The 27,449-nt window shown below is 42.6% G+C and overlaps 1 protein-coding gene across 3 annotated transcripts in view; it reads left to right on the forward strand.

Moving 5' to 3' along the window:
• The window catches only part of LOC309506211 (alpha-2-macroglobulin-like), a 55,181-nt gene that overhangs the window by 12,704 nt on the left and 15,028 nt on the right, over positions 1–27,449 (forward strand). For all 3 annotated transcript variants that reach the window (XM_082179911.1, XM_082179912.1, XM_082179913.1), the window contains exons 2-10: positions 535–715; positions 822–978; positions 14,571–14,623; positions 14,736–14,756; positions 14,946–15,111; positions 23,575–23,659; positions 26,887–26,998; positions 27,098–27,245; positions 27,337–27,446. In XM_082179911.1, coding sequence (XP_082036037.1) covers positions 535–715; positions 822–978; positions 14,571–14,623; positions 14,736–14,756; positions 14,946–15,111; positions 23,575–23,659; positions 26,887–26,998; positions 27,098–27,245; positions 27,337–27,446 — 1,033 coding nt within the window. The remainder of the gene's footprint in view (positions 1–534; positions 716–821; positions 979–14,570; positions 14,624–14,735; positions 14,757–14,945; positions 15,112–23,574; positions 23,660–26,886; positions 26,999–27,097; positions 27,246–27,336; positions 27,447–27,449) is intronic.

The raw sequence follows: 27,449 nt of genomic DNA on the forward strand, positions 1-27,449 counted from the left end.
AGTCATGATTCATGTATTAATGACGGCCCGGCTTTAAACGACGTTTTAATGGGTTTCAATGGGCCATTTTTGGTCATTATGGTGCTATATGTTCCTATTTGATCTACACAGTGTGTGTTATACATATTATGCAACATGGGATCAAAATTTAAAAATGTATCCAAAAAGTCACAATTTTTCCAAAGGACATACCATTTGCATTAAAACAGCCAAAATGGCCAAAGAAATTAAACTGAAAATGTCCTAATGCAGCAAGAAGGTTAAGAGACAACTTAAGGCATAAGATCATTTAAAATGAATGACAGTGACAGATTTTTTTAATGGCAGTGTATTTTTAAGAGCAATTCTCTGAATAAACGTACAAATATAAATAATTTAGTCACCAAACTTTGTTTGTTCTTTTATTCACACTTTTCATATTCATATTTTCAATTGATCAATATTAAATTAACTGTATTGATTTTCCCTCCCAGTTTATGTTTTATTTTTCTTATTACATCTAACCAATATTGTATGATCATTTTCTCTGTACAGATATTTCATGGTGATGTTTCCTGCAGTGATCAAGTCGGGATCTGAGGCCAAACTGTGTGCAAGTCTTCTTAAGCCCAATGAAAGCCTTGTCATGAACATTCATCTGGTTCATGGTATCCAGAGCACATTACTGCTGCAGGAGAAAGCTGAGGAAGAGTTTCATCGCTGCTTTAACTTCAAGGTCTGCCATCAAAACATGCACATAATGAATATTATCAAATATGTTTCATCATAATGCATCTAGTTTTTGTGGCAAGTTGTGAATACAGGAAATTATTTCTCATCAGGCTCCTCTGGTAAAGGCAGAATCAGTGCAGACAATGAAGGTTGAACTTCAGGGAGAGACTTTCAGGACGACTGAAGAGAGAAAAGTCATGTTCAAGCCTTACCATCCTCTGACTTTTATCCAGACTGATAAACCCATCTATACTCCAGGACAGACAGGTGAGCTGTGAATGTCTCAAAGGCTAAAGCTCAGTAAATAATGCTGGTGTCACTGACATCTAAACCCTGATCACAGCTGACGTAGCACATACAGCGGGGGAAATAAGTATTGAACACGTCATAATTTTTCTCAGTAAATATATTTCCAAAGGTGCTATTGACATGAAATTTTCACCAGATGTTGGTAACAACCCAAGTAAGCAATACATACAAAGAAACAAACAAAAATAAGTTCAGAAATTAAGTTATGTGTAATAATGTGAAATGACACAGGGAAAAAGTATTGAACACATGAAGAAAGGGAGGCGCAAAAAGGCATGGAAAGCCAAGACAACTGCTGAAAACTTACAGTAATTAAAAAGCAATCCAGCCCCCTGTCAGTGGAAATTAATAACAGCTGGTTCAGTCCCAAATGATGGCCTACAAAAAGGTCTCATTGCCAAGGTGTCACACAAGACACATCTCATGATGGGTAAAAGCAAAGAGCTGTCTCAAGACCTTCGCAACCTATAACTTTTATATGCATCGGTCTAATTTAATCATCTTCATTTATTCATATCTACAGATTTGTATGCATGAATTGTGCATTTCCAGTTCTCAAAAACAGTTAATAAAAAAAAATACCCAAAAAATTTATACAAAATACATCTCTTCTTTGCTAACCGAATAATTCATTCATTGTCTGTGGCTGTGTTTGTGCGCGCGGGAAATATGCTGCGCATAACAATAGAAAACAAGGAGAAACGCGCAGTCACATGCTCAAACAATCAACAACGTCGCTCTAGAGGTGCGTTCCATTTGACCGTAAGTGGACGGTGAAGTGGACTTCACAGGGTATTCCGCCATCTTAAGTGAGATTCCAATCCGAAGGGAGCGAACATGTTCAGTTTGAAGGGCACTGCGCACGGCATAGGGAATAAGGGAACATCGATACATCACTTCACAGGAAGTGGAGAGCGATGATCACCCAACTGTCATTTCGCGCACCACGTCATCACCAGTCAGAACGGTCATAACTAACGATGGAGGAGTTTACGTATGTGTGTAAGTATTCATACATTTCGCCATTGTTATACAAATGACAGTATTTTTAACGGTTATTGTTGTGAATATTACACCCAGCAACCACATTTACGTTGTGACATCAACATCTCTGGCACGTTGCATTTCTGCTATGGCAATGTCGCTGTCTACGTGCTGGCAACATTGTAACAACGTAGAATTGTAAGACGCGACAGGGCTGTAGCAACGTAGTTGCGCGACATTCAGCAACTGAGAGACGACGTTCTGACAATATTTTTATATGCTGCTTTATCCCCCATTTAGCATTTTGTTAGATAATTATATACTTTTTATCGTTTATTGTTTATCTATATTATTATTTAATGGGGCTATCAACACCTGCAAGTGTACACTTTGAAGAGTAAAAATGACAGAAGGTTTCGTTAATTCAACTTTATTAAAGGGATAGTTCACTTTGAAATAAATTTTTGATATGTTTTAGCTTACCTCAAGGGCATCCAAGATGTAGGCGTCTTTGTTTCCGCAGTAGTTTCAATTTTGATATTTTTAGGTCAAACCGTTCTTGTCTGTCAGTCATATAATGCAGGTCTATGGTCACTGTCTCAAAACACAAGCACAGAGTCCAAATTAAAACAATTCCCCATCATCCAAATGAAACAATTCCCCATCATAAGTACACATTGATGGCCTAAGACACGAAACGAGCGGTTTGTGTGAGAAAACGAACAGTATTTATATCGTTTTTACCTCTTGTAACCACAGCCACGTCCAACTGATCTGAGGGCGCGGGCGCTTCGGTCTGCGCAAGCGCCGGAAGTGATCTCTCGCGCCTGTACGTCACTCATTGTTTACACAGAGATTTCGGAAGTGTTACCTTTCACTGTGAAGATCTAAACCTATTTAGATATACAGGAAATCGCAATGGAAGACGATTTCGATATATCAACAGACAACGTTGAATTTTTTTCACAACCAGATTTATTTGAACCAGAATACATGGAGCAAGAACTCTATGGAGCGATGGAGGAAGCATCCGCTGCAGCAGCAGCACGTCTTCAAGCCTCAGAGAGACAGAGATCTCTTCAAAATTGGTGGGGTTCTTGTAGCAAGTGTTGTGAGATGCCAACAGAAGTGGAGAGCATATGTTGTCAGCTTTACAAATAGAAAGGACACATACAAAGACGTTGTTCACATACCTCCGTTGGATGCGAAAACATCATAGGCACAGCTGATGATGTCAGTACTAAGCGATCCACTCCTTGGTTTATAAAATCATCAGGGGAAAAATGATCGCTGCAGACCCTCCTCAACTTTAGTAAGTTTATGGGTGTGTTGATATCCAGCCGAAGAGCGATCAACCATAACTTCAAGAGAGAAGGCTCATAAATTGGGAATTCGTGAAAACACCACTCCCGGATGAGTTCGCGCGAGCATACGTAATTGTTTTCTTTTACGACGGTTGAAACATCCCGGATAAGCGCAAATTAGTACCATTTCTATTAGCCGTCTTACCTACAATCTCTGTTCTGTGTAAACAATGAGTGACGTACAGGCGCGAGAGATCACTTCCGGCGCTTGCGCAGACCGAAGCGCCCGCGCCCTCAGATCACTTGGACGTGGCTATGGTTACAAGAGGTAAAAACGATATAAATACTGTTCGTTTTCTCACACAAACCGCTCGTTTCGTGTCTTAGGCCATCAATGTGTACTTATGATGGGGAATTGTTTCATTTGGACGATGGGGAATTGTTTTAATTTGGACTCTGTGCTTGTGTTTTGAGACAGTGACCATCGACCTGCATTATATGACTGACAGACAAGAACGGTTTGACCTGAAAATATCAAAATTGAAACTACTGCGGAAACAAAGACACCTACATCTTGGATACCCTTGAGGTAAGCTAAAACATATCAAAAATTTATTTCAATCCCTTTAAAACTGCATCAAATTGCACTTCCAAAAGTAATACATTTGTGAGAGAAAAAAAAACAAATAAACGAATATACAAATTTATTTTAAGTATAATAAATAAAAAATAAAAAACAAAGGCAGATCAGAACATTTAATGAACAAAACCGGGTCTGTATGGCAGACAGTAGCCGAAAGCCGGACGATAGAGGAGCAAAGAAACGAATGAGACTAAATAGCGGAAAAATCAAATGAAAAACTAAACAGTGCAAGCGAGGCTACATTAATTACATTAGAAATTAAAGTTGTAGGTTGAGTTTGATAGCTGAGGTAGGCTAAATTAAACGCAATACTCACGTATCCTTGCTCGATGAAGAACAAGACAACACAATGAGCCCAACAGATGGTTGGGATTTAAAAGTCAGATTTTCCCGCTTCAGGGCAGTGACGAGTACATTATGTAGTCCAGACACCCTAGGCACAACCTTAAGCAATGGCCCTGAACGCTGTAACAACCTTCACCACACAACGTAGTTATAGAAATCTTTTGGCCATGTTGTTAAAACATTGTTAGAAGATCGGGTACGTTGCGCCAACGTTCTGTGTTTGCTGGTCATATACTATTTTTGATGATTGTAATTTACCTCAATGAATGCAGCCAGCTTAGCTAGTTTGTGAAGTAAAGGGATTTTATTTTAGGTAGTTGTAAAATAGTGCAATATAATTGTAAATATATAATATAATAATAAAAATTAAAATATGAATGTAGTCCTATATATATTTATGTTATATCATAATCTGCGCGACCCCGTTGTTGACTTTCTTTGATGACGTTTGCAGGGCGTTTCAAATGAGCGGTTATTGTCAGTGAAGTCCACTTCAACTGATATACCGTGCTCAGGGAGTTGGGGAGCAGTGAACACTGCGTATGGACCCTGTCGAATGGAACGCACCTTAGATGTGTAAAAACAAGTGGAAAGCGCGGGCGCGCCGCTGACCTCCTTTCGCGCTTGCTCTCCCGTGGCGTCTGTCGTTGCTATGCAACCATGAACTGCGCTCTCCATGATGACAAGGAAGTATCAGCAAAAGATTAATTGATTTCTAGCCCTTGCATTAGCTTTACTACTAGATATATTTATGGAGATGAAAAATAATAAGGCGCCCTCTATGATCAGCTGTTCAGCCGAGCATTCAATGTTGTTACGCTGCAAGCTGATCAGTTGGTTTGTTGTTGCCGCACTCTAGCACTCGCACACCATTTCACGAGTTCACATCTACATATAATTAGTACAATAAGTTTATGCGTATTTGGCGTGCTGTCCGGGGGGAGGGCTCCGAGCTCGGAGTTAGGCCCGAACCCAGAGTACTCCCCCCAGTTGGTAAGTGTAGATGAAACTTTCAATGAACAGAGATAGGTCTGCTGTGAATTTATACTCGGTCATTGAGTTGATTACTGATTAATCTCCAGCTGTGCATAATTTGGTTAATTATCTGAACCTGCTCCTCCCGAACTTTGTTAATAAAACATCATTTCACGAGTTCACATCTACATATAACTAGATGTACCGCATCGCGGTACAAAATATGACCGCCGCTCAGGCCTGCACTGGCTTTCCACAAAAATAAATGACGTGGAGTAATTTGGCTGTATTGCGTGTTTATGTATATACCTAAAAAAAGTAAGTGTGTGTGTGTGTGTGTGTGTGTGTGTGTGTGTGTGTGTGTGTGTGTGTGTGCGTGTGCGTGTGTGTTTGTGTGCGTGTGTGTTTGTGTGTGTGTGTGTCTGTGCATGTGGATTTGTATGTGTGTGTATGGGTGTGTGTCTGTGCGTGTGGATGTCAGTGTGTGTGCATGCTTGCGTTTGTTTGTATTCCTGCATGTGTGTGTGTGACAGTATCATCCTAAACCAGCAACCCTTCGCTCAACAGCACCATCTACAGGCCGATGAGTGTACAGTCACTAAATGTGCACATAAATGAATTTATTTTATACCCCCCCATGGATGAAATTCTACAAAACTTAGCAGAGGATACCCCCAGAGGTTGTCAAGTTAATCATACCCCCAGGGACCAAACGAAATTTTTCCGTAAAAGTCTAGTAGACCAACATACCATAAAAATTTCTTCATCCTCGGTGCCACGGTTCAGGTAGTTATTTAGGAAAAACTGCATTTTTTTGGGTTTGGGGGGCCCCAGCGCGGGGGGGGAAGTGGCCCCGGGGACCAAACGAAATTTTTCCGTAAAAGTCTAGTAGACCAACATACCATAAAAATGTCTTCATCCTCGGTGTCACGGTTCAGGTAGTTATTTAGGAAAAACTGCATTTTTTGGGGTTTCGGGGGGCCCAGCGCGGGGGGGGAGTGGCCCCCGAGGACCAAACGAAATTTTTCCTTAGAAGTCTAGTGGGGCTACATGCCCACCAAATTTCATGTTCCCCGGTGTTTCGGTGTCCCTGGTATCGTTGACGAAAAATTTACGGGGGCCCCAGCGCGGGGGGGGAAGTGGCCCCCGCGGACCAAACGAAATTTTTCCGTAAAAGTCTAGTAGACCAACATACCATAAAAATTTCTTCATCCTCGGTGCCACGGTTCAGGTAGTTATTTAGGAAAAACTGCATTTTTTTGGGGTTTGGGGGGGCCCAGCGCGGGGGGGGGAGTGGCCCCCGGGGACCAAACGAAATTTTTCCTTAGAAGTCTAGTGGGGCTACATGCCCACCAAATTTCATGTTCCCCGGTGTTTCGGTGTCCCTGGTATGGTTGACGAAAAATTTAAGGGGGCCCCAGCGCGGGGGGGGGGGAAGTGGCCCCCGGGGACCAAATGAAATTTTTCCGTAAAAGTCTAGTAGACCAACATACCAAAAACATTTCTTCATCCTCGGTGCCACGGTTCAGGTAGTTATTTAGGAAAAACTGCATTTTTTTGGGTTTGGGGGGGCCCAGCGCGGGGGTGGAGTGGCCCCCGGGGACCAAACGAAATTTTTCCTTAGAAGTCTAGTGGGGCTACATGCCCACCAAATTTCATGTTCCCCGGTGTTTCGGTGTCCCTGGTATCGTTGACGAAAAATTTACGGGGGCCCCAGCGCGGGGGGGGAAGTGGCCCCCGCGGACCAAACGAAATTTTTCCGTAAAAGTCTAGTAGACCAACATACCATAAAAATGTTTTCATCCTCGGTGCCACGGTTCAGGTAGTTATTTAGGAAAAACTGCATTTTTTTGGGTTTGGGGGGGCCCAGCGCGGGGGGGGGAGTGGCCCCCGGGGACCAAACAAAATTTTTCCTTAGAAGTCTAGTGGGGCTACATGCCCACCAAATTTCATGTTCCCCAGTGTTTCGGTGTCCCTGGTATCGTTGACGAAAAATTTAAGGGGGCCCCAGCGCGGGGGGGGAAGTGGCCCCCGGGGACCAAACGAAATTTTTCCGTAAAAGTCTAGTAGACCAACATACCATAAAAATGTCTTCATCCTCGGTGCCACGGTTCAGGTAGTTATTTAGGAAAAACTGCATTTTTTTGGGTTTGGGGGGGCCCAGCGCGGGGGGGGAGTGGCCCCCGGGGACCAAACGAAATTTTTCCTTAGAAGTCTAGTGGGGCTACATGCCCACCAAATTTCATGTTCCCCGGTGTTTCGGTGTCCCTGGTATCGTTGACGAAAAATTTAAGGGGGCCCCAGCGCGGGGGGGGGAAGTGGCCCCCGGGGACCAAACGAAATTTTTCCGTAAAAGTCTAGTAGACCAACATACCATAAAAATGTCTTCATCCTCGGTGCCACGGTTCAGGTAGTTATTTAGGAAAAACTGAATTTTTTTGGGTTTGGGGGGGCCCAGCGCAGGGGGGGAGTGGCCCCCGGGGACCAAACGGAATTTTTCCTTAGAAGTCTAGTGGGGCTACATGCCCACCAAATTTCATGTTCCCCGGTGTTTCGGTGTCCCTGGTATCGTTGACGAAAAATTTAAGGGGGCCCCAGCGCGGGGGGGGAAGTGGCCCCCAGGGACCAAACGAAATTTTTCCGTAAAAGTCTAGTAGACCAACATACCATAAAAATTTCTTCATCCTCGGTGCCACGGTTCAGGTAGTTATTTAGGAAAAACTGCATTTTTGGGGGTTTGGGGGGGCCCAGCGCGGGGGGGGAGTGGCCCCCGGGGACCAAACGAAATTTTTCCTTAGAAGTCTAGTGGGGCTACATGCCCACCAAATTTCATGTTCCCCGGTGCTTCGGTGTCCCTGGTATCGTTGACGAAAAATTCAGTAAGGTGACAAAAAAAAAAAAAAAAAAAAACTTTGACAATCCCTATATGACCGGCTAGCTACGCTAGCGGCGGTCATAATTAGTACAATAAGTTTATGCGTATTTGGCGTGCTGTCCGGGGGGAGGGCTCCGAGCTCGGAGTTAGGCCCGAACCCAGAGTACTCCCCCCATAAAAGCCAGGTGAGCGCAGGACAGCAATCGTAAAATGATGTGGAATTAATCCCCCCAAAAAGTGCAGGGCATGAGAAGGTATTTACTAAAAACGAGCTTGACTGTTTCGACCGGGAGGGCTCTCGCGACATCCGTCGGGAACTTGGATGCTCACGGCATCGGACGGATAAGCCCATTCGGCAGTTGAACTGTCAACTCGATGACGCAAGATTTTTACGAGCGTGATTTGAGAAAGAGTTTAGCCATTCAACTGGGAGGGCCCTCGCAGCGTCCGACGGGAACTTGGATGCTCACGGCATCGGATGGGTAGGCCTCGCCAGCGGAAGGGAGGGCGCCCGCTGGACTCTGTCGGGGGGCTCGACCGGTGCTTCGAAGGGGGCTGGGACACGGGAACAGAACCCTCGCGGCCCGACGAATGGGGAGCCCACACAGCGACACGAGCGTGGCCGTCCCACGACGACTAAGACGGGCAGACTCTCACTGCGATTCGAACGGGAGCGCTCGATCAGCGCTTCGGAAGGGGGACAGAGCCCGGCCCTTGAACGAGGAGCCGTTACGTGTGCGAACGGGAGAGCCTGCCATTGTTTGTAAAAATACGCTGTATGGTAGATGTTTATTGTATCGAGCTTGAACGCAGCGAACCAAATGATACTGGAAGTGGGTTGGAACTTGGTACTGGTACTGGTACTGAGAGTGACAATGGATGGAGCGCAGCAGGTGATGGAAATTAATGATTTAATTATGGCTTGGTGAGCGTTTGATGTGGAAGCGGCTGGATCTGATATAGGTTTTGAACGCTTCTGATGTGGGCCGAGTGGGGATTTGAACATTGAACGTTTATACTGCAGTAAATAAAACGAGTGGTACAGTTGGATGGGGGTTGGCGGATTGAAAAGGTAAACGAAGTGACCTTTTTGCTCGATCAGTTTACTACTTGTTTAATGAAGAAAATATGGTTCAGATATCTACGATCTGTAAATCTGAGATTGAAGGATGGGTATTTGAGTCAACGTTAGATGTGATAGTCAATTCGGAGCAGTGGAGAAAACCGAAGACAGCTAGGACAGACGTGCTTTCAGTGTGCAGATGGAGTTGGTGGAATGGTATGCGAGACAGAGTGTTGGAATACATTTGGTGAGTATGTCAATTGCAATAGATTGACTGGTATCCGGACGAGTGGGATAAGTTCTTGAATCCTTTAATGAGCAGGGATGTTTGAGATTTATGGCGGGGGCAGGCTTACCGTAGACTAATTTATTGAAAACTGAATGCTGGTTAGATAGCTCTATTAAGCTTTTTATGCTTCTGACACCAACGTCCTGAATTTCTGGAAAGAGTAATGGGAGAGAGTCAGCGATTTGATTTTGTGCTCCTGGAACGTGTTTGGCAGTTATTGCCAACTGATCAAGCGGAGTTCCAGATGAGGCATCTGAGGAGTGGCAATTAACGCGGGTGAGTAAGAATGACCTTTGTTGATGCAGTGCATAGTTTAGTTTGTCGCGATGGACCAGGATCCTGTTAGTTGACCACTTTCCCCCCTGGGAAAGCCGTGACGACGATTGGAAGGAGCTGTCAACGGCATCGAGGGGGAGAGAGATGTAATCGTAGAAAAAGGTTAAGCCATTCCGCTGATTAGAGTAAGTTATCCATAAACTTAGGGCGAGGAGGTGCGTGATGAAAGGGCGGCCATGCGGAATTGTGTATAGCATGGTTTAGGTGGCCGAGCGGCGAGAAGAATTCGCGTTTGGAATTATTTAGGCAGTCTATGAGTTTGGATGGAAGGACTGCCTCCGCTGTGAGACCGATGCTTGCAGAGAAGAGAAAACATAGATGCATGCAGTGTCCGCTGGGAGACCAATGCTCGCTGGACAGAGAAGAGAGAAAACATAGATGCATGCAGTGTCCGCTGGGAGACCAATGCTCGCTGGACAGAAGAGAAAACTTAAATTCATGCTACAGTACATCCTCTGGGAGACCGAAGCTCGCTGGACGGAGAAAGGCTGAAGCAGAAGACGAGATTAGCCAGAGAAACAGTTCTCCTGCTGGAGCAGACACATCCCTGCTAGCAGTAGAGAAAAGTAACAAATCCTGTGGGAGCAAAGCAAACCTCACTGCTGTGGCAGTAGAGAATTAGCCAGAGAAACAGAGCTTGCGGGAGCATAGGAGACATCACTACTGCGGCAGGGGAGAAAGTAGCTAGAGTAACAGAAATCCTGAGGGAGCAAAAGGAACCTCATTGCTGTGGCAGTAGAGAATTAGCCGGAGAAACAGTTCATGCAGCCTTGTTACAGCAGTATAAAAAATTAGCCAGAGAAATAGAGTTCCTGCGGGAGCAGAGGAGACATCAGTGCTGTGGCAGTGGAGAAAATAGCCGGAGTAACAGAAAACCTGCGGGAGCAGAGGAGACAACACTGCTGTGGCAGTGGAGAAAATAGCCGGAGTAACAGAAAACCTGCAGGAGCAGAGGAGGCATCACTGCTGTGGCAGTGGAGAAAATAGCCGGAGTAACAGAAAACCTGTGGGGGCAGAGGAAACATCACTGCTGTGGCGGTGGAGAATTAGCCGGAGTAACAGAAAACCTGCAGGAGCGGAGGAGACATCACTGCTGAAGCAGTGGAAAATTAGCCGGAGAAACCGTCCCTGCAGGAGCAGAGGAGACATCACAGCTGTGGCAGGGGAGAAAAATAGCAAGAGAAACGGAAATCCTGTGGGAGCAGGGGAGACACTGCAGTGGCAGTAAACAAGATTAGCCAAGGGAACGGAGCTCCTGCGGGAGCAGAGGAGACATCACTGTTAATGGAGAAAAAGCCGGAGTAAGTTAAAACCTGTGGTAGCAGAAGAAAACATCACTGCTGCGGCAATGGAGCAAATAGCCAGAGTTACAGAGAACCTGTGGGAGCAGAGGAAACATCACTGCTGTGGCAGAGGAGAAAATAGCCAGAGTAACATGAAACCAATGAGCTCCTGCAGTGTGTGGATGAGCAAAGGGAGGAGGAGAGTGGGGCTTGGAGAGCCGATGGTCATCTTTTTTGTGCGTTAATCTAAGACGCGATGAAGAGGAGGTTAAAGATGAAAACCTTGCAGGATTATGCATTTCTGTTGTTTAAGTGGCCGAGCACAGATATCAGTTTGCTTAGAACGATATTGACTGTCTGAGAGGTGGACGAGATCAGAAAGTCCTATTTATTTATTTATTTATTTATTTATTTATTCTTTGCCGTGAGGACTGGAGATTAACTGTGTTCAAATTAATGGCCAGGATTCGATGAGGCTGAACACATGGTTTTAACCTGCGTTTGGAATCCAGAGCTTAGCCAAACTGTGCAGGGCTGAAAGATCAATTATTGAACGTTTGATGATTAACAACGTCAAAGTACACTGTGATTTAGATAACGATTGTTCGTTTATCTGTTGCTGGTTTCTAAGGAAACAGCTTACGTAAAAGACGATGCTTTGCATGAATTTTGTTTAGGTATTTTGTGTTTGTTTAATTTTGTTTCATTTAAGGATCACTAAACTAATGGTGTGAAGCACATTGCTTGTAACCATGTATAAAAACATTTATGCTATAACTAAGTTTCTATGCAATTTATGCAGATAAATTGCAGGACATAGTTAACGATATAAGTTAGGTTAAAGATTCTGAGCTGTAATAAGGGATCCACTGGAGGCAAGTTGAGAAATGAGAACCCAAGTGCAGTTTATTGTAACTAAAATAAAACAAAAACATGACGTGGCATGAAAACAAAAACCATGGCATGAACATGAAACTTACACTACAGCAGAATACAGGAAACAATACTTGACAAAGACACATGGCAAACATGAGGGCTTAAATACACAGACTAATGACAAAACAAGGGACACCTGTGAACAATGATCAGACAATTAACCAATGACAAGACATGGCAGGATCACATGACAAACAGGGAATCACATGACAGACATGGAAACAAGACATGACACAGAAACATGACAAGAACAAACCCAAAACGTGACATGAGCGCATGCGTTCAGCACGCAGTGCACAAGGCCGCGAGCTACTGTAGGCCTACTTGTGAGTTTTAGCCACAAGAAAGCAGCGCGTTAATGACAGAAAATAATTTGGACCGACACCATTTAAAACGTGTTCCCCTCGTTATAACTGAACAACTGAATGCGATGCGAAATTTAACCACGGAGCACTCGCGGAGTTCAGCCAACGGGGTTGAGAGCGTAGGCTGGCCGACCGGTACTGAATCTGCGGCGCTGCTCTTGAGGGCCTGCAGCTTCGGCCTAGAGCTGCTGGAGAAGCCCGTTCTTTCGCGTGAAGAGGGCGGCATTGCCCGAAACGCGAGCATGGTGCTTTGCAAGCCTTATGACCATTCTCCATGGCAGGAAAAAACATTACTTGAATGATCTGGTTTAGAAAAAAATAAAAGCGGAAGAAGATCGGTGGTATTTCGCCCGTGGTGGCAATGACCCGTTTATTTGGCTTGATGCCCGCAATATAACACCCGAGGATTCTGGCAAATATTCCAAAAGGACGGAAAATTCCTTCATCGGATGGGAGAGCTTGATTCGGACATGTTGGGAAGATAGGGCGCAGCCAATTGCTGACAAACTTTCAATGAACAGAGATAGGTCTGCTGTGAATTTATATTGAGTCATTGAGTTGATTACTGATTAATCTCCAGCTGTGCATAATTTGGTTAATTATCTGAACCTGCTCCTCCCGAACTTTGTTAATAAAACATCATTAAGAGCAAATTGTTTTATAATGTTTCAATTTCGTGATTAAAATGACATAATTTGGAAGCGGATAATTTCTTCACAAACAGCTCATTATGACTCAATGTTAGAATGCTGCACCTACACTCGATAGTGTGAATAAGATCAGCGCAACACAGACCACTGCATTGACAGCGTGAAACATATGATCTGTCTACGGCCAGGGCTCAGCGGAAGACAAAAAATGCCGGTCCAGCGCTGATTGAGAAATTAAATTAGAAAATAAAAGACAGTTTGACATCTTTTTTCTCGCATCTGTGAATTTATTTTTTTATCATTTGTTCTGAGATGAAGCGAATATATTTGTGCGGGAATTTCTCGCACTATAAAAGCTAACCTTGCGGGAATGGTTTAAATTATGCGCAATCCCCACATTCCCGCACCGAAATTCAAGCCCTGAAATGGCAGCGGGATGTGTAACTCTAGCATATGGCGCATATGTCATATAAAGTTAGGCAAGGCCAAACAGCGTTATCCATGTTGTTGAGATTGCATCACTAGAGTAAGCTAATAGTGAAACTGATAGCGATTTTCATTTAATTACAAAATGAGGACTGACGGTAGGCTATAAAAATCAGCGTTTCTGTGTAGGTGATGACAACCATCTTGACAGCAGCAATCAAAGCATCGCTAATTACGGTAGACCTTAATTTGAGATAGTAAATTTGTTCCTAATCAAAGGGAACACTCAACCACAGAACAGCTGGGTGAGTTTTGTATTGGCTTATTGGATACAGTAAATGAAGACTGTCAACTTCTTTTCAATAGGCTACTATTTCATCACCCAAAACACTCCCACTCTCTGCTGTATATTCATAACCAATTATTTCAAAACCAACAACCAAGCCACATAAACAATGCCATTGGCACTAGTCTACATTGCAGACATGTCTCTTAATGCACATAACTTTTCACCTTTTTGCACAATCTTGAAAAAAGTACTATTGTTGAAATTCTCAGATCAAGCAAACTTCAACGCACCCTTATCCACTACCTACTAACGTTAGTGAACCGCACCCGAGCAAGCACACTTCGCAATTCCTCCGGAAATGCATTCTAGTTATTAAATGTACCTGATCAGGTCCTTCAGGGTTATTTGAAATCAACAGGGTTTGGACTAAACTCTGAAGCCCTCCAGGAGTTTGACACCCTGGATATAAATCGTTACATGTAATAAACCTCATAGCTGTCTGGGATAGGCCTACTTGATTCTAACTGGTCAGCTGGAGCAAATTGTCAGACATTTTTGTAACAGTATGGCTAAACTTGGCTAAAGTACAGCTAGTTGAATTTGGCTCAAAAGACACATTCACCCAGCAGCAGAATACAGTTGTCAGTCCTGTATTTGACACTTAATACGGTTCACACACAGTTTGGTCATTTACAGGAGAGAAATATGACTGTAAGCAATCGTCCCTTACATAAGAGCTGAAGACATCAAAAGTGAAGTTTTTTTAATACACATTTCTATTTTACAGTGAACTTCAGAGTTGTTACCATGGATACAAACTTTGCACCCCTTGATCAGCAGGTCTGATGTGTTTATCTGGCATCTTTATTATCTCTTGCATTGTTGAATACACGTTTAATAAATAAACTATTTTTTGTCTTTTAATCTTAAATTACTATTTGCTCTTTCACAGTATAGTACAGTGGTTCTTGAGGTAAGAACACAAAACCTTCTGTGCAGTCATAACAAACACACCTTTTAAATCTGATTAAAACTAGAATTTTGGTTATATTTGCAATTATTGTATTTTCAGTAGGGTAATTATATATTTCTTCATTGATAGTCAGGATATGTTTAGCTGACTGTCACAAAATATCTGCACTGTGTCTTTGCTATTAAACAGGACAGTAAAGGTAACTGGATTGGCCAATGGACAAATGTTTCTTCAACAAGGTGGATTTTGCAGCGTTCTTATGAATTAAACCCAGAGGCCTGTCAAGGCATGTACATACTGAAGGCTTTTATTGGTGACAGGATGATCTCACGTGATTTTGAAGTGAAAGAATATGGTAAGTCATAAAAACGACTTAAGACAGTAACCTTGGTTCCCTGAAGAGGGAATGATATGCTGTGTCATAAGTGATCACACTATGAGAACGTCTGCGTGATTGCGTCTTGAAGCACGTGTGAAATCAGCCCAATGGTGTGGCGGAACATCATGGGGGGTGATGTCACAACCAGGAAGGTATTAAAGCACCCCTGAACCAAACAGTGTCAGCTTCTGATAGGCTGAAGTAAGTCATGAAGTAAGTAAGTGAAGTGAAATAAGTTATGGCGGAGCAATGCAGCATCTCGTTCCCTCTTCAGGGAACCGATGTTACAGTCGTAACCGAGGCATTCCCTTTCAAGGGAACTGGCGTTGCGTTGTAAGTTACAATACTATGGGAACGTTAATACCTACTATGCCATACTGACCAGTGCTTGTCTAGTGTGAATAATATCTGGAGCCAGGCCGGGGGTGGGTAATCGGGAGAATCGGGAGAATTCCCGGTGGGCCGCTTCACTTTTGGGCCGGTCGAGGATTTTTTTTCTTATTTTTTTTTCACATTTGTCACGTTAGTTACATTAGGCTACACACGTTCCGGATTCTGACACCGCAGCGCGCAGCCTCTGCATGGGTTGTACCATGAGAGGGAGTTCTCCCCTCCCCTCCCATAGAGTTGGTTGGGTCCATAGCCCGTCTTTTCCAAAACGTTTTCTCAGGTAGGCTACCGCGGCACCGCCAGAGCCTACCGATAGCTGGGCCGGCCCTACCGTAACGGTACGTGTCAGGGAGGATGGATGGAAAGAAGAGGCTAGGAGGGGCTGAAAAAGCCAGCTTGAAAAAAAGAAAGGCATTGGAGGAGGATGCTGCCAAATGTGCCAAGCTTACAGATTTATTTTCAAGAGGACAAACAGTGGCAACAGGTAAAGAGAGATAGGTCTAGTAATGATTAGCATTAGCAACATAATTATTCGGCTAATACCGTTGTAGCGTTGTCAACCTATTCACAAGCAAAATATACTATTATATTTTTTTATTACTATTTTATAAAATATTAGCCTTTTTGTATCACCCAATACATGGCGATTCATAGACTTTGCAAATATTATGCAATTTAATATTGATAACAAAACTCAAGCTTGATCTGTGTATGCAGTAAAATGACCTCTTAATTATTTTTTTGTAGCTTCTGAGCAGCAGATAAGCCAGTCCCCCGCTGAAAATGAGGAGGCCATGATGACTACAGGGACAGGTAGAGAGGAAACCAGAGTAAACAATATGAATTAAAGTTATTTAACCCTCAGGTTGTGTTCAAAACCCTATAACACCTTTTGTGTTCCCGGTCAAAAATGACCGTCCTACAAAAAATAGCTTATAAATCACTTGTTATGCTATATAATCACCCAATATTGGATTCAATCTTCAACAAATTTGTAAATATTACATAAAATATGAAAAAAAATTGCACTGTTGATCACACTAGTCTACTTTAATTTGTCACTAGGAAATTTGTTTTGAAAACCTTTTGTTTTGTACAAAATGGCACATAGTCACACTTGTGGTGTTCCCGGTCAAAAATGACCAGCCTACAAAAAATAGCTTATAAATCTCTCATTATACTATATTATCATTGGATTCAATCTTTTTGTCAACTTGTTTTCTTTCAATTAGGACTGGTTTTATATTTCTATTTGCATCTGATTAATCATAGGCCTCATTTATCTGAGAGTAGGTATCACGTTTTTTGATTAAAAAAAGCATTATTTTTGAATACAAATAAATCTGTAAACATTAATATGCCTATTATGCCATTAATATAACAATCAATATGCCTCTTTGTGGAAGAGTGGGATACATTTCAAATGCTTGCTTTCTTTCTTTCTTTCTTTCTTTCTTTCTTTCTTTCTTTCTTTCTTTCTTTCTTTCTTTCTTTCTTTCTTTCTTTCTTTCTTTCTTTCTTTCTGCTTTTGTTAATTTATCAACCTATCCTTGTGGAATAGTGGAATATTTTTTGTTAACTTCTCAGCTTAAGTTAATTATTATTTAACCTTTACATTATTTGTTGAACCATGGTATTAATAAAAACTACACAATAGTAAGAGCTGAACTGTTGCTTCATTTATCCAATTTGGAAAAAGTACTAATTTGGAATTCCACCATAGAAAAAGAGGGTCGGTCTTGGGCCTGAAACTCCCGGGCTGAAAAGTGGCCCCAATCCGGCCCTGTCTGGAGCACAACTAAGACTGAAGCACCTGGAAGCCAGGGGTGGTGCCAAGGTTAAGGTCATAGAACCTGACGAATGTGTGCGGAGATGACCAGCCCGCTGCACCCCATACATCATGAAGAGAGGCCCCAGAGAGCAAGGCTTTAGAAGCCGCCACACTCCTAGTAGAATGGGCCCGGACAGCTAAGGGAGAAGGCTGACCGGCCAATTCATAAGCAAGAGAGATAACCTCGACAACTCAATTACTCATTATATGCTTAGATGCTGGGTACGCCTTTCTGGGCGACCCAAAGCATTCAAAGAGTTGATCAGATTTACGCCACATGGCAGCTCTGTGAACGTAAGCATCAAGCGCCCTAACCAGGCAAAGCACTTTTAATTTCTCCTGGTCTGGGCGTAGGACAGAAGGCCTGCAGCACTACAGATCTGGCCACGTTAGTGAGGACCTTAGGAATATAGCCCAACCTAGGGTGAAAAAAAAGCCTTTACCATGCCATGGGCAAAAATGCAAACACGAAGTGGAAAACGAAAGGGCTTGTAGATCTCGAATCCTCTTGAGAGAAGTAATGGCCAAAAGAAATAAAGCTTTCAAGGTCAGAAATTTTCCTGAAACCTCCTTGACAGGCTCAAAGGGAGCAGCCGAATAGCTGACTCTATGACTAAAACGCACAACTTTCCTCTGGACGGGGGTTAAATATTTAGCCCCAGCCTGACACAGAAGGTCCCTCCTGATCGAAATCTCCTTAAGGGAGCCATAGAGGAGAGATATCAAGTCTAAAAACCAGATGTGAGTTGGACAAAGAGGAGCCACCAACAGTAGATGGGCACCCTCCCGGCAAACTCTCTCCATAACTCCCGGGAGCAGAGTGACCGGGGAAAATGCATACAGGCATAATGGTATTCAACACTAGTGGGGCTGGATGAGTCAGACAGAACCAAAGCGGACAGTGTGTCATTCTTGAGACACTAATATGTCCTCTTCCACTTCTCTTCCTCCTCCATAGAAGACCCACCACCTCGGGGTAAAGTCTCCATTCCTCGGGCCTCAGCCCTTGTCTCAACCTAAGCGACCACTGATGTGTTGTCTAAATGGTCAAGAACATGTCCCCCGTAGATCAGAAAACGCACTTCCACAGACCCTGGGATGAGTGGCCCTTCAGGACTGCTCCCCAACATGTGAGAGAAGCATCCGTCATTAACATCACTTCACGAGTTCACACTTACATATAATTTTGAGGGAGTAAGATTTAATGCGTATTTGGCGTGCTGTCCAGAGGGCTCCGAGCTCGGAATTCAGCCCGAACCCAGAGTACTCCCCCCGCATGTAAGTGTTTAGAACTAGAAGTGTGGAGAAGGGGTGGTGGGGGCATGCTGCAAACTGTCAATGGATCGAGGTAAGACTGCTGAGTCTATATATACCCTCTTATCATTGCTTGCTGAGTGCTATCCACTCGTGTTAATTATCTGAACGTGCTCCTCCCGAACTTAGTTAATAAAACTTAATGTGACAACAAGGAAGTCATAACACTGGGCCTTTGGACGAGAACCAGGTTTCCTCCACATTGTCAAGGGACAAAGACATCTTCTTGTAACCTTGATCATGTGGAATGGATTGCCCCTCGGGGAAAATCCCCTGGTCTTGAGCCACCACTGCAGGGGTCTCATGTACAACATGTATGATGTTGGCTGCTGCTGCCGACAATCTTTGAAACTGTTTGACAGTGCGTGACTTGCCTAGCTTCAGTTCTACCAGAAAGACTCGGGAGATAAAATGATGTAACGAAGCATACATTTATTGACAGCCCAGCAAGCATTATTATAAAGTTCTTTGGCGTAGGCCCCGTCCATAGTTCGTAATCCGAGGGTAGCGGATCTGCATCTCCTGCCTGAAAACGAAGGCAGGGGCGCAGCCGACCCCCCTGGGAGGTATGGACAGGACCATCCTGGTGGTGGTGGGGAGGGTGGAGGTTGTTGTCGCGTCAGCATCTGCGAACTCAAACATGTGTAAGTACCGATCTTTTATACAGAAAGTATAAAGACGTGATTGGATAGAAATGAAGGTAATAAGTGACAAAGTAATTGAGTCTTCCTGGCAGAACTTATGCTAAAGCTTTCATTTCTTTTAATGCTGAGAGGATTATGTGTGCAGGAGAGAAACGTGCCTGCATCATCAAAGAATCCTACATAACGCCCAAAAAGGTGGTCCTCTGTACTGGAGAAAGAACAGTCTTCTTTGCGTTCTGCCTCAACCCCTGCTCTTTCATATGAGCGAGGACAACATTTCGATATTAAAACGCCATGTGCTCTGAATGAGATAGTATCAACCAATCGTCAATGTAATTCAACACGGAAATGCCCTGGAGTCGCAGAGGAGCCAGTGCAACATCCACGCCTTTCTTGAAAGGAAGAAAGTTCTCACATCTTGTTCCATAACCAGAGACTTCTCTGGACCCACCATAGTGGGTAGAACCCCGTGAAAGCGAGGAGAACGAGAAGAAAACTGAATTCTGTACTACATTACGCTACTTTCCCAGATGTACACTGTCTGGGATACTGACTAGTTGGGTTGGCAGAACGGCCCCCTGAGGGCACTGGAGAGAAGTCGGCACCGTAAGATGAGGTGTGAACCACTTCTCCTCGAATGGGCCTGCCCTCAGAGGTCTGACACTGGCGTTAGAACCTCTTAGCTGAAGCCTTCCTTTAATGATGACATTCCTCAGATCCGTTTGATCTTTGCCAGGTTGAGGCTTCGAGCGCTTACCCTGCCCCCATTCTTTCTGCGGCGGGGCACGAGAAACAACACTTTCTGTTTTTGTTGCGCCCTGTACGAAGAGCTTGAGTGTGCCTGGGGCTGCTTCCGCCCAGCAACCTTTTGAGACCTTTGATCGACAAGGGAAGACCTGCTGGAATGCCACCACCTGCTTTTTAGCCTTCTGGAACCTCTCGACGACTGAATTAACAGAGTCGCCAAAGAGTCCCACAGGAGAAAGCGGGGCATCCAACAGATATACTTGTCACTTTCTTTAATGTTAGATAGATTAAGCCACAAATGTCTCTCTGAGGCTTCCAGAGCTGCCATAGTATGGCCAATAGCTCTGGCCGTCTCCTTGGTAGCCCGTAGAACCAGATCAGTGGCTAGAGTAAAGCCCCTCCCCCTCGTCAAGGTCTTTCAGCAGGCCGGTCTGTTATGCCTGCAAAATGCGCATAGTATGCAGACATGCATCAGACTGACCTGTTGCTGCATAAGCCTAGGTCGGGGCCTTGAGGGATGATGCTGAATCAGGGGAAATATCACTCAAAAGCACTTGTTGGAGGGCCCAACAAAAACCACCATGCCAGGTTGTGCCGACAGACAATGCTCAGTTGATAGACGCAGTGCGCTGATGCGCCGATAGACGATGATCAGAAGAGGATTTCCCCGCAAAAATTGTATAGCGCATCAACTCATTACCAAAGAGCTGCGAGGAAAATAAAAGATTAGTTAGATTAGCTTACTCCTCATTTAAAAAACAACTTGATTAAAACGAAATTCTTCTCTCTAATTGTTTCACTACTTATGGGCCACAAGAGAAATATTAGCAAAATAAATTAAGACAGTTAGCCTAGGCCTATATACCATTATCAGCACGTTAAATCGACTCTCAGTACACCAACCTCCTCAGAGGTAGAGAACTGAAGCACCGGGCCCTCACTCAGGGCGGAAGAAACCGCAGAGCGTGCTTCCTGATCCTGAGAGAGGAGATATATATTGATATATAGGCACACAACCCCAAATATGACAGATGGAGTAACACAGACCGCTTTCTGAAGAAACAGAAGCTGACATTGTTTGGTTCAGGGGTGCTTTATACCTTCCAGGTCGTGACGTCACCCACCTATGACGTTCTGCCACACCATAGGCCTATGTCACACTTCCTGCTTCCGGAACGCGGAGCAGGGATTCAGAACTTCCGGTCAACAGTATTTCTCGATAAGGATTTAGATTATCAGCCATAATGTCTAAACCAGAGATGTATAAAGTACTAGAGACCCAGACTTGAGTAAAAGTACAAGTGCTCTATTAAAAAAGTTACTTGAGTAGAAGTTGAAGTGTTCTTTAAGCACAACACTTAAGTAGAAGTACTAAAGTATTCAACATTTTTTGTACTTAAGTATTGCAAGTAGTTCATTTAAAAATGTACTACTCAAGTACTGAAAGTAAAAATACAAGTATTGTGTTATGAAGTTATTAAAGAAAATAGTCAAAAGTTTGAACATCATTTTGTTTATATTATTTCAAATGTTTAGGACACTCACAATTAATTTTGCTGAAGTAGCAGTACAAGGACAGGAATGTACAAGAACACCTTAAAACACTGAGCTTAACTCTTTGTAAACAAAAACAGATCAAAAATGTCTCTTCCCCCTTTAAAGCATCCATATCTTCTCTTCCCTGCTTGTGCCTTTTTTCTCCACAGCTTATTGGGTATTTATCAGCATGTAACAGCGATCTCTGGAAGCTTTGTTTATGTCAGGGAGTTCCTGGAATGGCTTTTCTTCATGTGTTCCATGTACTAAATCTACATAGAGCGCCCTCAGGCTGCCAGTATGGACTGAAAACACAGTACATTAGCGGCGCTCAATGATTACATCAGTCCATTTTGGTTATAATCTTAATAAATATTATTCCTCTCTATAGAAATCTGACTTAAACCTATGAAATCTATCAATATTTGTCAAAATCTGCAAATTTTTAAGGTAAAAGCCCTGAGGGACGTTGTTTTGTCAAGCGCTGTCATGATGACAGCACAGGAGTTTTTTTTTTTCTGAATGGGAGCGGCTGACGCTTATAATTCATATTAAAGGTATCGACTATTTTTTCTATTACATAACTCATGACACAAATTAAGACATAACTGTCCCTATAAGTTTCTCGGTATAAAAATAGTGCTCAAATACTGAAACTTGAGTCTTATATCATTTTAATGATGTATAGTTTGTCAAGGTAATAACATTACATCTAATAGTAACTTTAAACTATTTAAACAAAAAACGGTTCAGTGCGTCGGCGTCCTCATGACGGCTAACAGTTACGCACTTCATTCTATATTCATGAATTGTCTTTCACTCCGACAAATCAAAACATGGACTCTGTTCTCCTTCCTCACCCTCACCGCCATGATCACTCGAAGTTGAAGGTGGTGTTTCTGGTTCTTCCATCTCGAAACAAATTAAAGCTCAAGTGTTCTCAATGAAGGCAGGCAGCAGAGCTAAAGGCAGAACGGGAGCGCGCGCGGTCTTCTTGATCGCTGGGCCAGCTTCATCAAACCTGGTGACAGAACCATCTACCGCTCTGGCAGTGATATTTGGAATGATTTGTAAAAAAAAAAAATTTGTAACGAGTAACGATGCAGCACATAAAAAATGTATCGGAGTAAAAGTATTAAACTCATCGAAAATATGTACTGAAGTAAAAGTGGAAGTAGGAGAAAAAAAGAATACTCAAGTAAAGTACAGATACAGCATTTTAGTACTTAAGTACAGTAGTGAAGTAGTTCTACTTCGTTACTATACATCTCTGGTCTAAACCATCCGAGGTAGACTGACCACGAGCTATGAGGTAGTGAAACGAAGGTTTTTGCTCCTGTAGAAGCTATAAGTTCGTATGAAATCAACCTTGTTTTAAGAAAAACATGTTTTATGAAAAAAATGAAAAAAATCTACACTACCCACAATCCTAAGCGTAGCAGCAACGTCTGCTGATTGGTCCAACTCGCTGTTACCATAGAAACGTTTACCTTACTGGCGAACTAACGGCCCGCCGCTGTTGTTGTAGTGCATCGGGTTGCTCTGCGTCAGGACGTAGACAGCCATACCTCAGCTTTCACGCTTTTCCACTTGAGAGTTTTAATTTACCATCCGAACCACATCGTCATATGTGACTTCAGGCAGGTTGCGGAGAGATTTGGTCCAGCGGTATCTATCGGACTCCGCCATTGTAAAAAGCTAACCGGAAGAGCCGTATCCCTACTAAAAGACGTACTTCCGGTCTTCAATTTTTCCGTGACATAGGCCTATTGGACTGATTTCACACGTGCTTCAAGACTCAATCACGCAGAGGTGTTCCCATAGTGTCGTAACTTATGACGCAGCACGAGTTCTCTTGAAAGGGAACAGACAATTTGTAGTTTTGCATGGGAAGAGTTTCAATAATATGTTTATATTTAAATTTTTTATATATAAATTGAGTACTAATAACTCTGATTTCTGCCTTCTGACTTCTAGTTTTGCCTAAGTTTGAAGTTACTGTAAAAAGCCCAAATAAATTAAGTGTTGAAGAAGAGAAACTGATAATTGAGGTTTGCGGAAAGTGAGTGGTTTCTTTTTTTTTCCTGCATTAAAAAAAGCAACGTACTCTTCCATTCACACTTTCATTTAATTGTTAAAGGGATAGTTCACTTTGATATTAATTTTTGATATGTTTTAGCTTACCTCAAGGGTATCCAAGATGTAGGTGTCTTTGTTTCCGCAGTAGTTTAAATTTTGATATTTTTAGGTCAAACCGTTCTTGTCTGTCAGTCATATAATGCAGGTCGATGGTCACTGTCTCAAAACACAAGCACAGAGTCCAAATTAAAACAATTCCCCATCGTCCAAATGAAACAATTCCCCATCATAAGTACACATTGATGGCCTAAGACACGAAACGAGCGGTTTGTGTGAGAAAACGAACAGTATCGTTTTTACCTCTTGTAACCACAGCCACGTCCAAGTGATCTGAGGGCGCGGGCGCTTCGGTCTGCGCAAGCGCCGGAAGTGATCTCTCGCGCCTGTACGTCACTCATTGTTTACACAGAACAGAGATTGTAGGTAAGACGGCTAATAGAAATGGTACTAATTTGCGCTTATCCGGGATGTTTCAACCGTCGTAAAAGAAAACAATTACGTATGCTCGCGCGAACTCATCCGGGAATGGTGTTTTCACGAATTCCCAATTTATGAGCCTTCTCTCTTGATGTTATGGTTGATCGCTCTTCGGCTGGATATCAACACACCCATAAACTTACTAAAGTTGAGGAGGGTCTGCAGCGATAATTTTTCCCCTGATGATTTTATAAACCAAGGAGTGGATCGCTTAGTACTGACATCATCAGCTGTGCCTATGATGTTTTCGCATCCAACGGAGGTATGTGAACAACGTCTTTGTATGTGTCCTTTCTATTTGTAAAGCTGACAACATATGCTCTCCACTTCTGTTGGCATCTCACAACACTTGCTACAAGAACACCACCAATTTTGAAGAGATCTCTGTCTCTCTGAGGCTTGAAGACGTGCTGCTGCTGCAGCGGATGCTTCCTCCATCGCTCCATAGAGTTCTTGCTCCATGTATTCTGGTTCAAATAAATCTGGTTGTGAAAAAAATTCAACGTTGTCTGTTGATATATCGAAATCGTCTTCCATTGCGATTTCCTGTATATCTAAATAGGTTTAGATCTTCACAGTGAAAGGTAACACTTCCGAAATCTCTGTGTAAACAATGAGTGACGTACAGGCACGAGAGATCACTTCCGGCGCTTGCGCAGACCGAAGCGCCCGCGCCCTCAGATCACTTGGACGTGGCTGTGGTTACAAGAGGTAAAAACGATATAAATACTGTTCGTTTTCTCACACAAACCGCTCGTTTCGTGTCTTAGGCCATCAATGTGTACTTATGATGGGGAATTGTTTCATTTGGACGATGGGGAATTGTTTTAATTTGGACTCTGTGCTTGTGTTTTGAGACAGTGACTATCATTATTAGGGGTGTAACGATACACCAATGCCACGGTTCGGTTCATATCACGGTTTTGGAGCCACGGTTCGGTTCGGTTCGGTTCTGTTTGCTGTGGGGGCAGGGTTCATGGCAGGGCACCACCAGCAATAATAACACTAGATTCACTTTTAACTTAATAAAAACAACAACAACAATAATTTAACTTATTAACTTTATCTTTATTAATTTTATACATTGGCTTCACGTTTTCTTTAGAGCAGTTAGCACACCTGAGTTAACTAAAATGAAATAAATGTCTCCACTGACTAGTCAGAAATAAACTGCACACCTGAGTAGGGTTGCCAACTTCAGAAAAGTAAAATGCGGGACAATCGTGGTTCTTTATAGGAAAATGAGGGACACTCAAAATATTTACTGTGTCGCACAATGTACATCATTTCAGTGTCTGCAGACTGTAGTTAAGTATATGTTTAAAAGGTTATCAGACAAACACATTTGTATTGCTTAACCTATTTATGTACAATTTAATTCTAAAAATATTTTTAATGTCATACAAAAAAAATGTCACATTACAAACAAACCACCATTCAAAATAACAGCATTTATCTGAAATAGAAAGCTTTTTTAACATTATACATAGGCCTAGTTCAAAAGTTTGAGGTTAGTAAGATTATTTTTTTGGGAAAGAAATTAAAGTAATTGCCTACTTTTATTCAGAAAGGATGCATTACATTAATCAAAAGTGACAGTACATTTATAGTGTTACACAAGCTTTCTATTTCAAATAAATATCTTATGATCTTTACATTCATCAAAGAATCCTGGGGGGAAAAAAACAAAACAGTTTTAAACATTAATAATAATCAGAAATGTTTTTTGAGCATATTATTCCCTCAGGTAGATTACATGTTTTCTTGCGTGGCTGGATGTTGGACTCATGAACAATAATCACGTTGTTTGCATTCGCCAAAATTTGCCGAAATCAAAACGTGGACAGTGAAAGGGAATTACCGTTAGCGCGAGACGAGTCCGGCTTGAAGAGGAAGCGACCAGACGGAGAGGATTATGTTCGCAAATCAATGTCTCAAAACAATGATTAAAAAAAGCTGTGATATGTCATCATATTGGATGATGACAGGTGTCGGTGATCATTCTCAAGTGTCGTGATCAGCACTGCTGCTGTTGCTGCTGTATCAGTCAGTGGTTGTGACCGGAGGGTCTTCAATCTCAATATGCCGCGGAGTTGCCATCCTGAAGTGCGTATGTAAACTCTCGAGCGTGATCGATCACCCAAATCACGTGACATGCACTTTATTTAGTAAATAATATTATAATATTTAGTAAAACTACAGCTCTTATTAGTTGTTAAAACTGTACTCATTAATTACTATTTAATCAAATGTCAAGGAAGAAAAAAATAGTTTTGTGACAAAGTGAAGTGAGAGTTGGGCAGCAGGGGGCGGGGCGCGTTCGGTTCGACATGAGAGTATCGCGGTTCGAACCGTGGCTGTTGTATCGCGGTTTTTCGGTTCGGTTTGAATATCGTTACACCCCTAATCATTATATGACTGACAGACAAGAACGGTTTGACCTAAAAATATCAAAATTGAAACTACTGCGGAAACAAAGACACCTACATCTTGGATGCCCTTGAGGTAAGCTAAAACATATCAAAAATTAATTTCAAAGTGAACTATCCCTTTAATTGTATTTATTATTATTTTTTAACTCTTGGGTCAGTTTCTTACTTTAACCCATCCTAATATATTAGTTTCTTAACTTAACCCTGGGCTGTAGATCAGTTGCTTGTACCTTTTTCACAGATACACTTATGGACAGTCTGTACCTGGTAGATCATGGGTGAAAGTGTGCCGTAAGTTACGGCTCCACGTTTCCTATTACACAAATTCAGGGTGTTTAGAGGACACCATTGAGGTATGTGAGTTGAAACACAGTACATTATCTTTAATACATTTATCTCATTAAACCACTCTTCTGTTAATAGTTATTTTTGTGTTCATTCATTATAATTAGATAAAAAAGACAGGCTGTGCCATCCATACCTTAGATGCATCAGTCTTTTTTAACGTCACACTGGTAGAAGATCGTAGGTACCTATTTCCACAGCGTGTGATGCATAATTCTCTTCATATTGAGGCAATGGTTACAGAAGAAGGAACAGGTGAGCTGTTCAATTTGGTCAGATCTCTGTTACCTACATTTCTTGTATTTCTCATTTTAAATATTTATGTAGGTGTTTTGACTATTTACAGAGATCACCATGACAAAATCTGAATCTGTATCTCTCACTTATGAAATTGGTAAAGTCACATTTACTGACCTGCCCAAAACTTATGAACACGGATCAGTTATTGAAGGAAAAGTA

Source organism: Leuciscus leuciscus (assembly GCF_965113295.1).
Source record: "Leuciscus leuciscus genome assembly, chromosome: 9".
Lineage (NCBI taxonomy): Eukaryota > Metazoa > Chordata > Actinopteri > Cypriniformes > Leuciscidae > Leuciscus > Leuciscus leuciscus.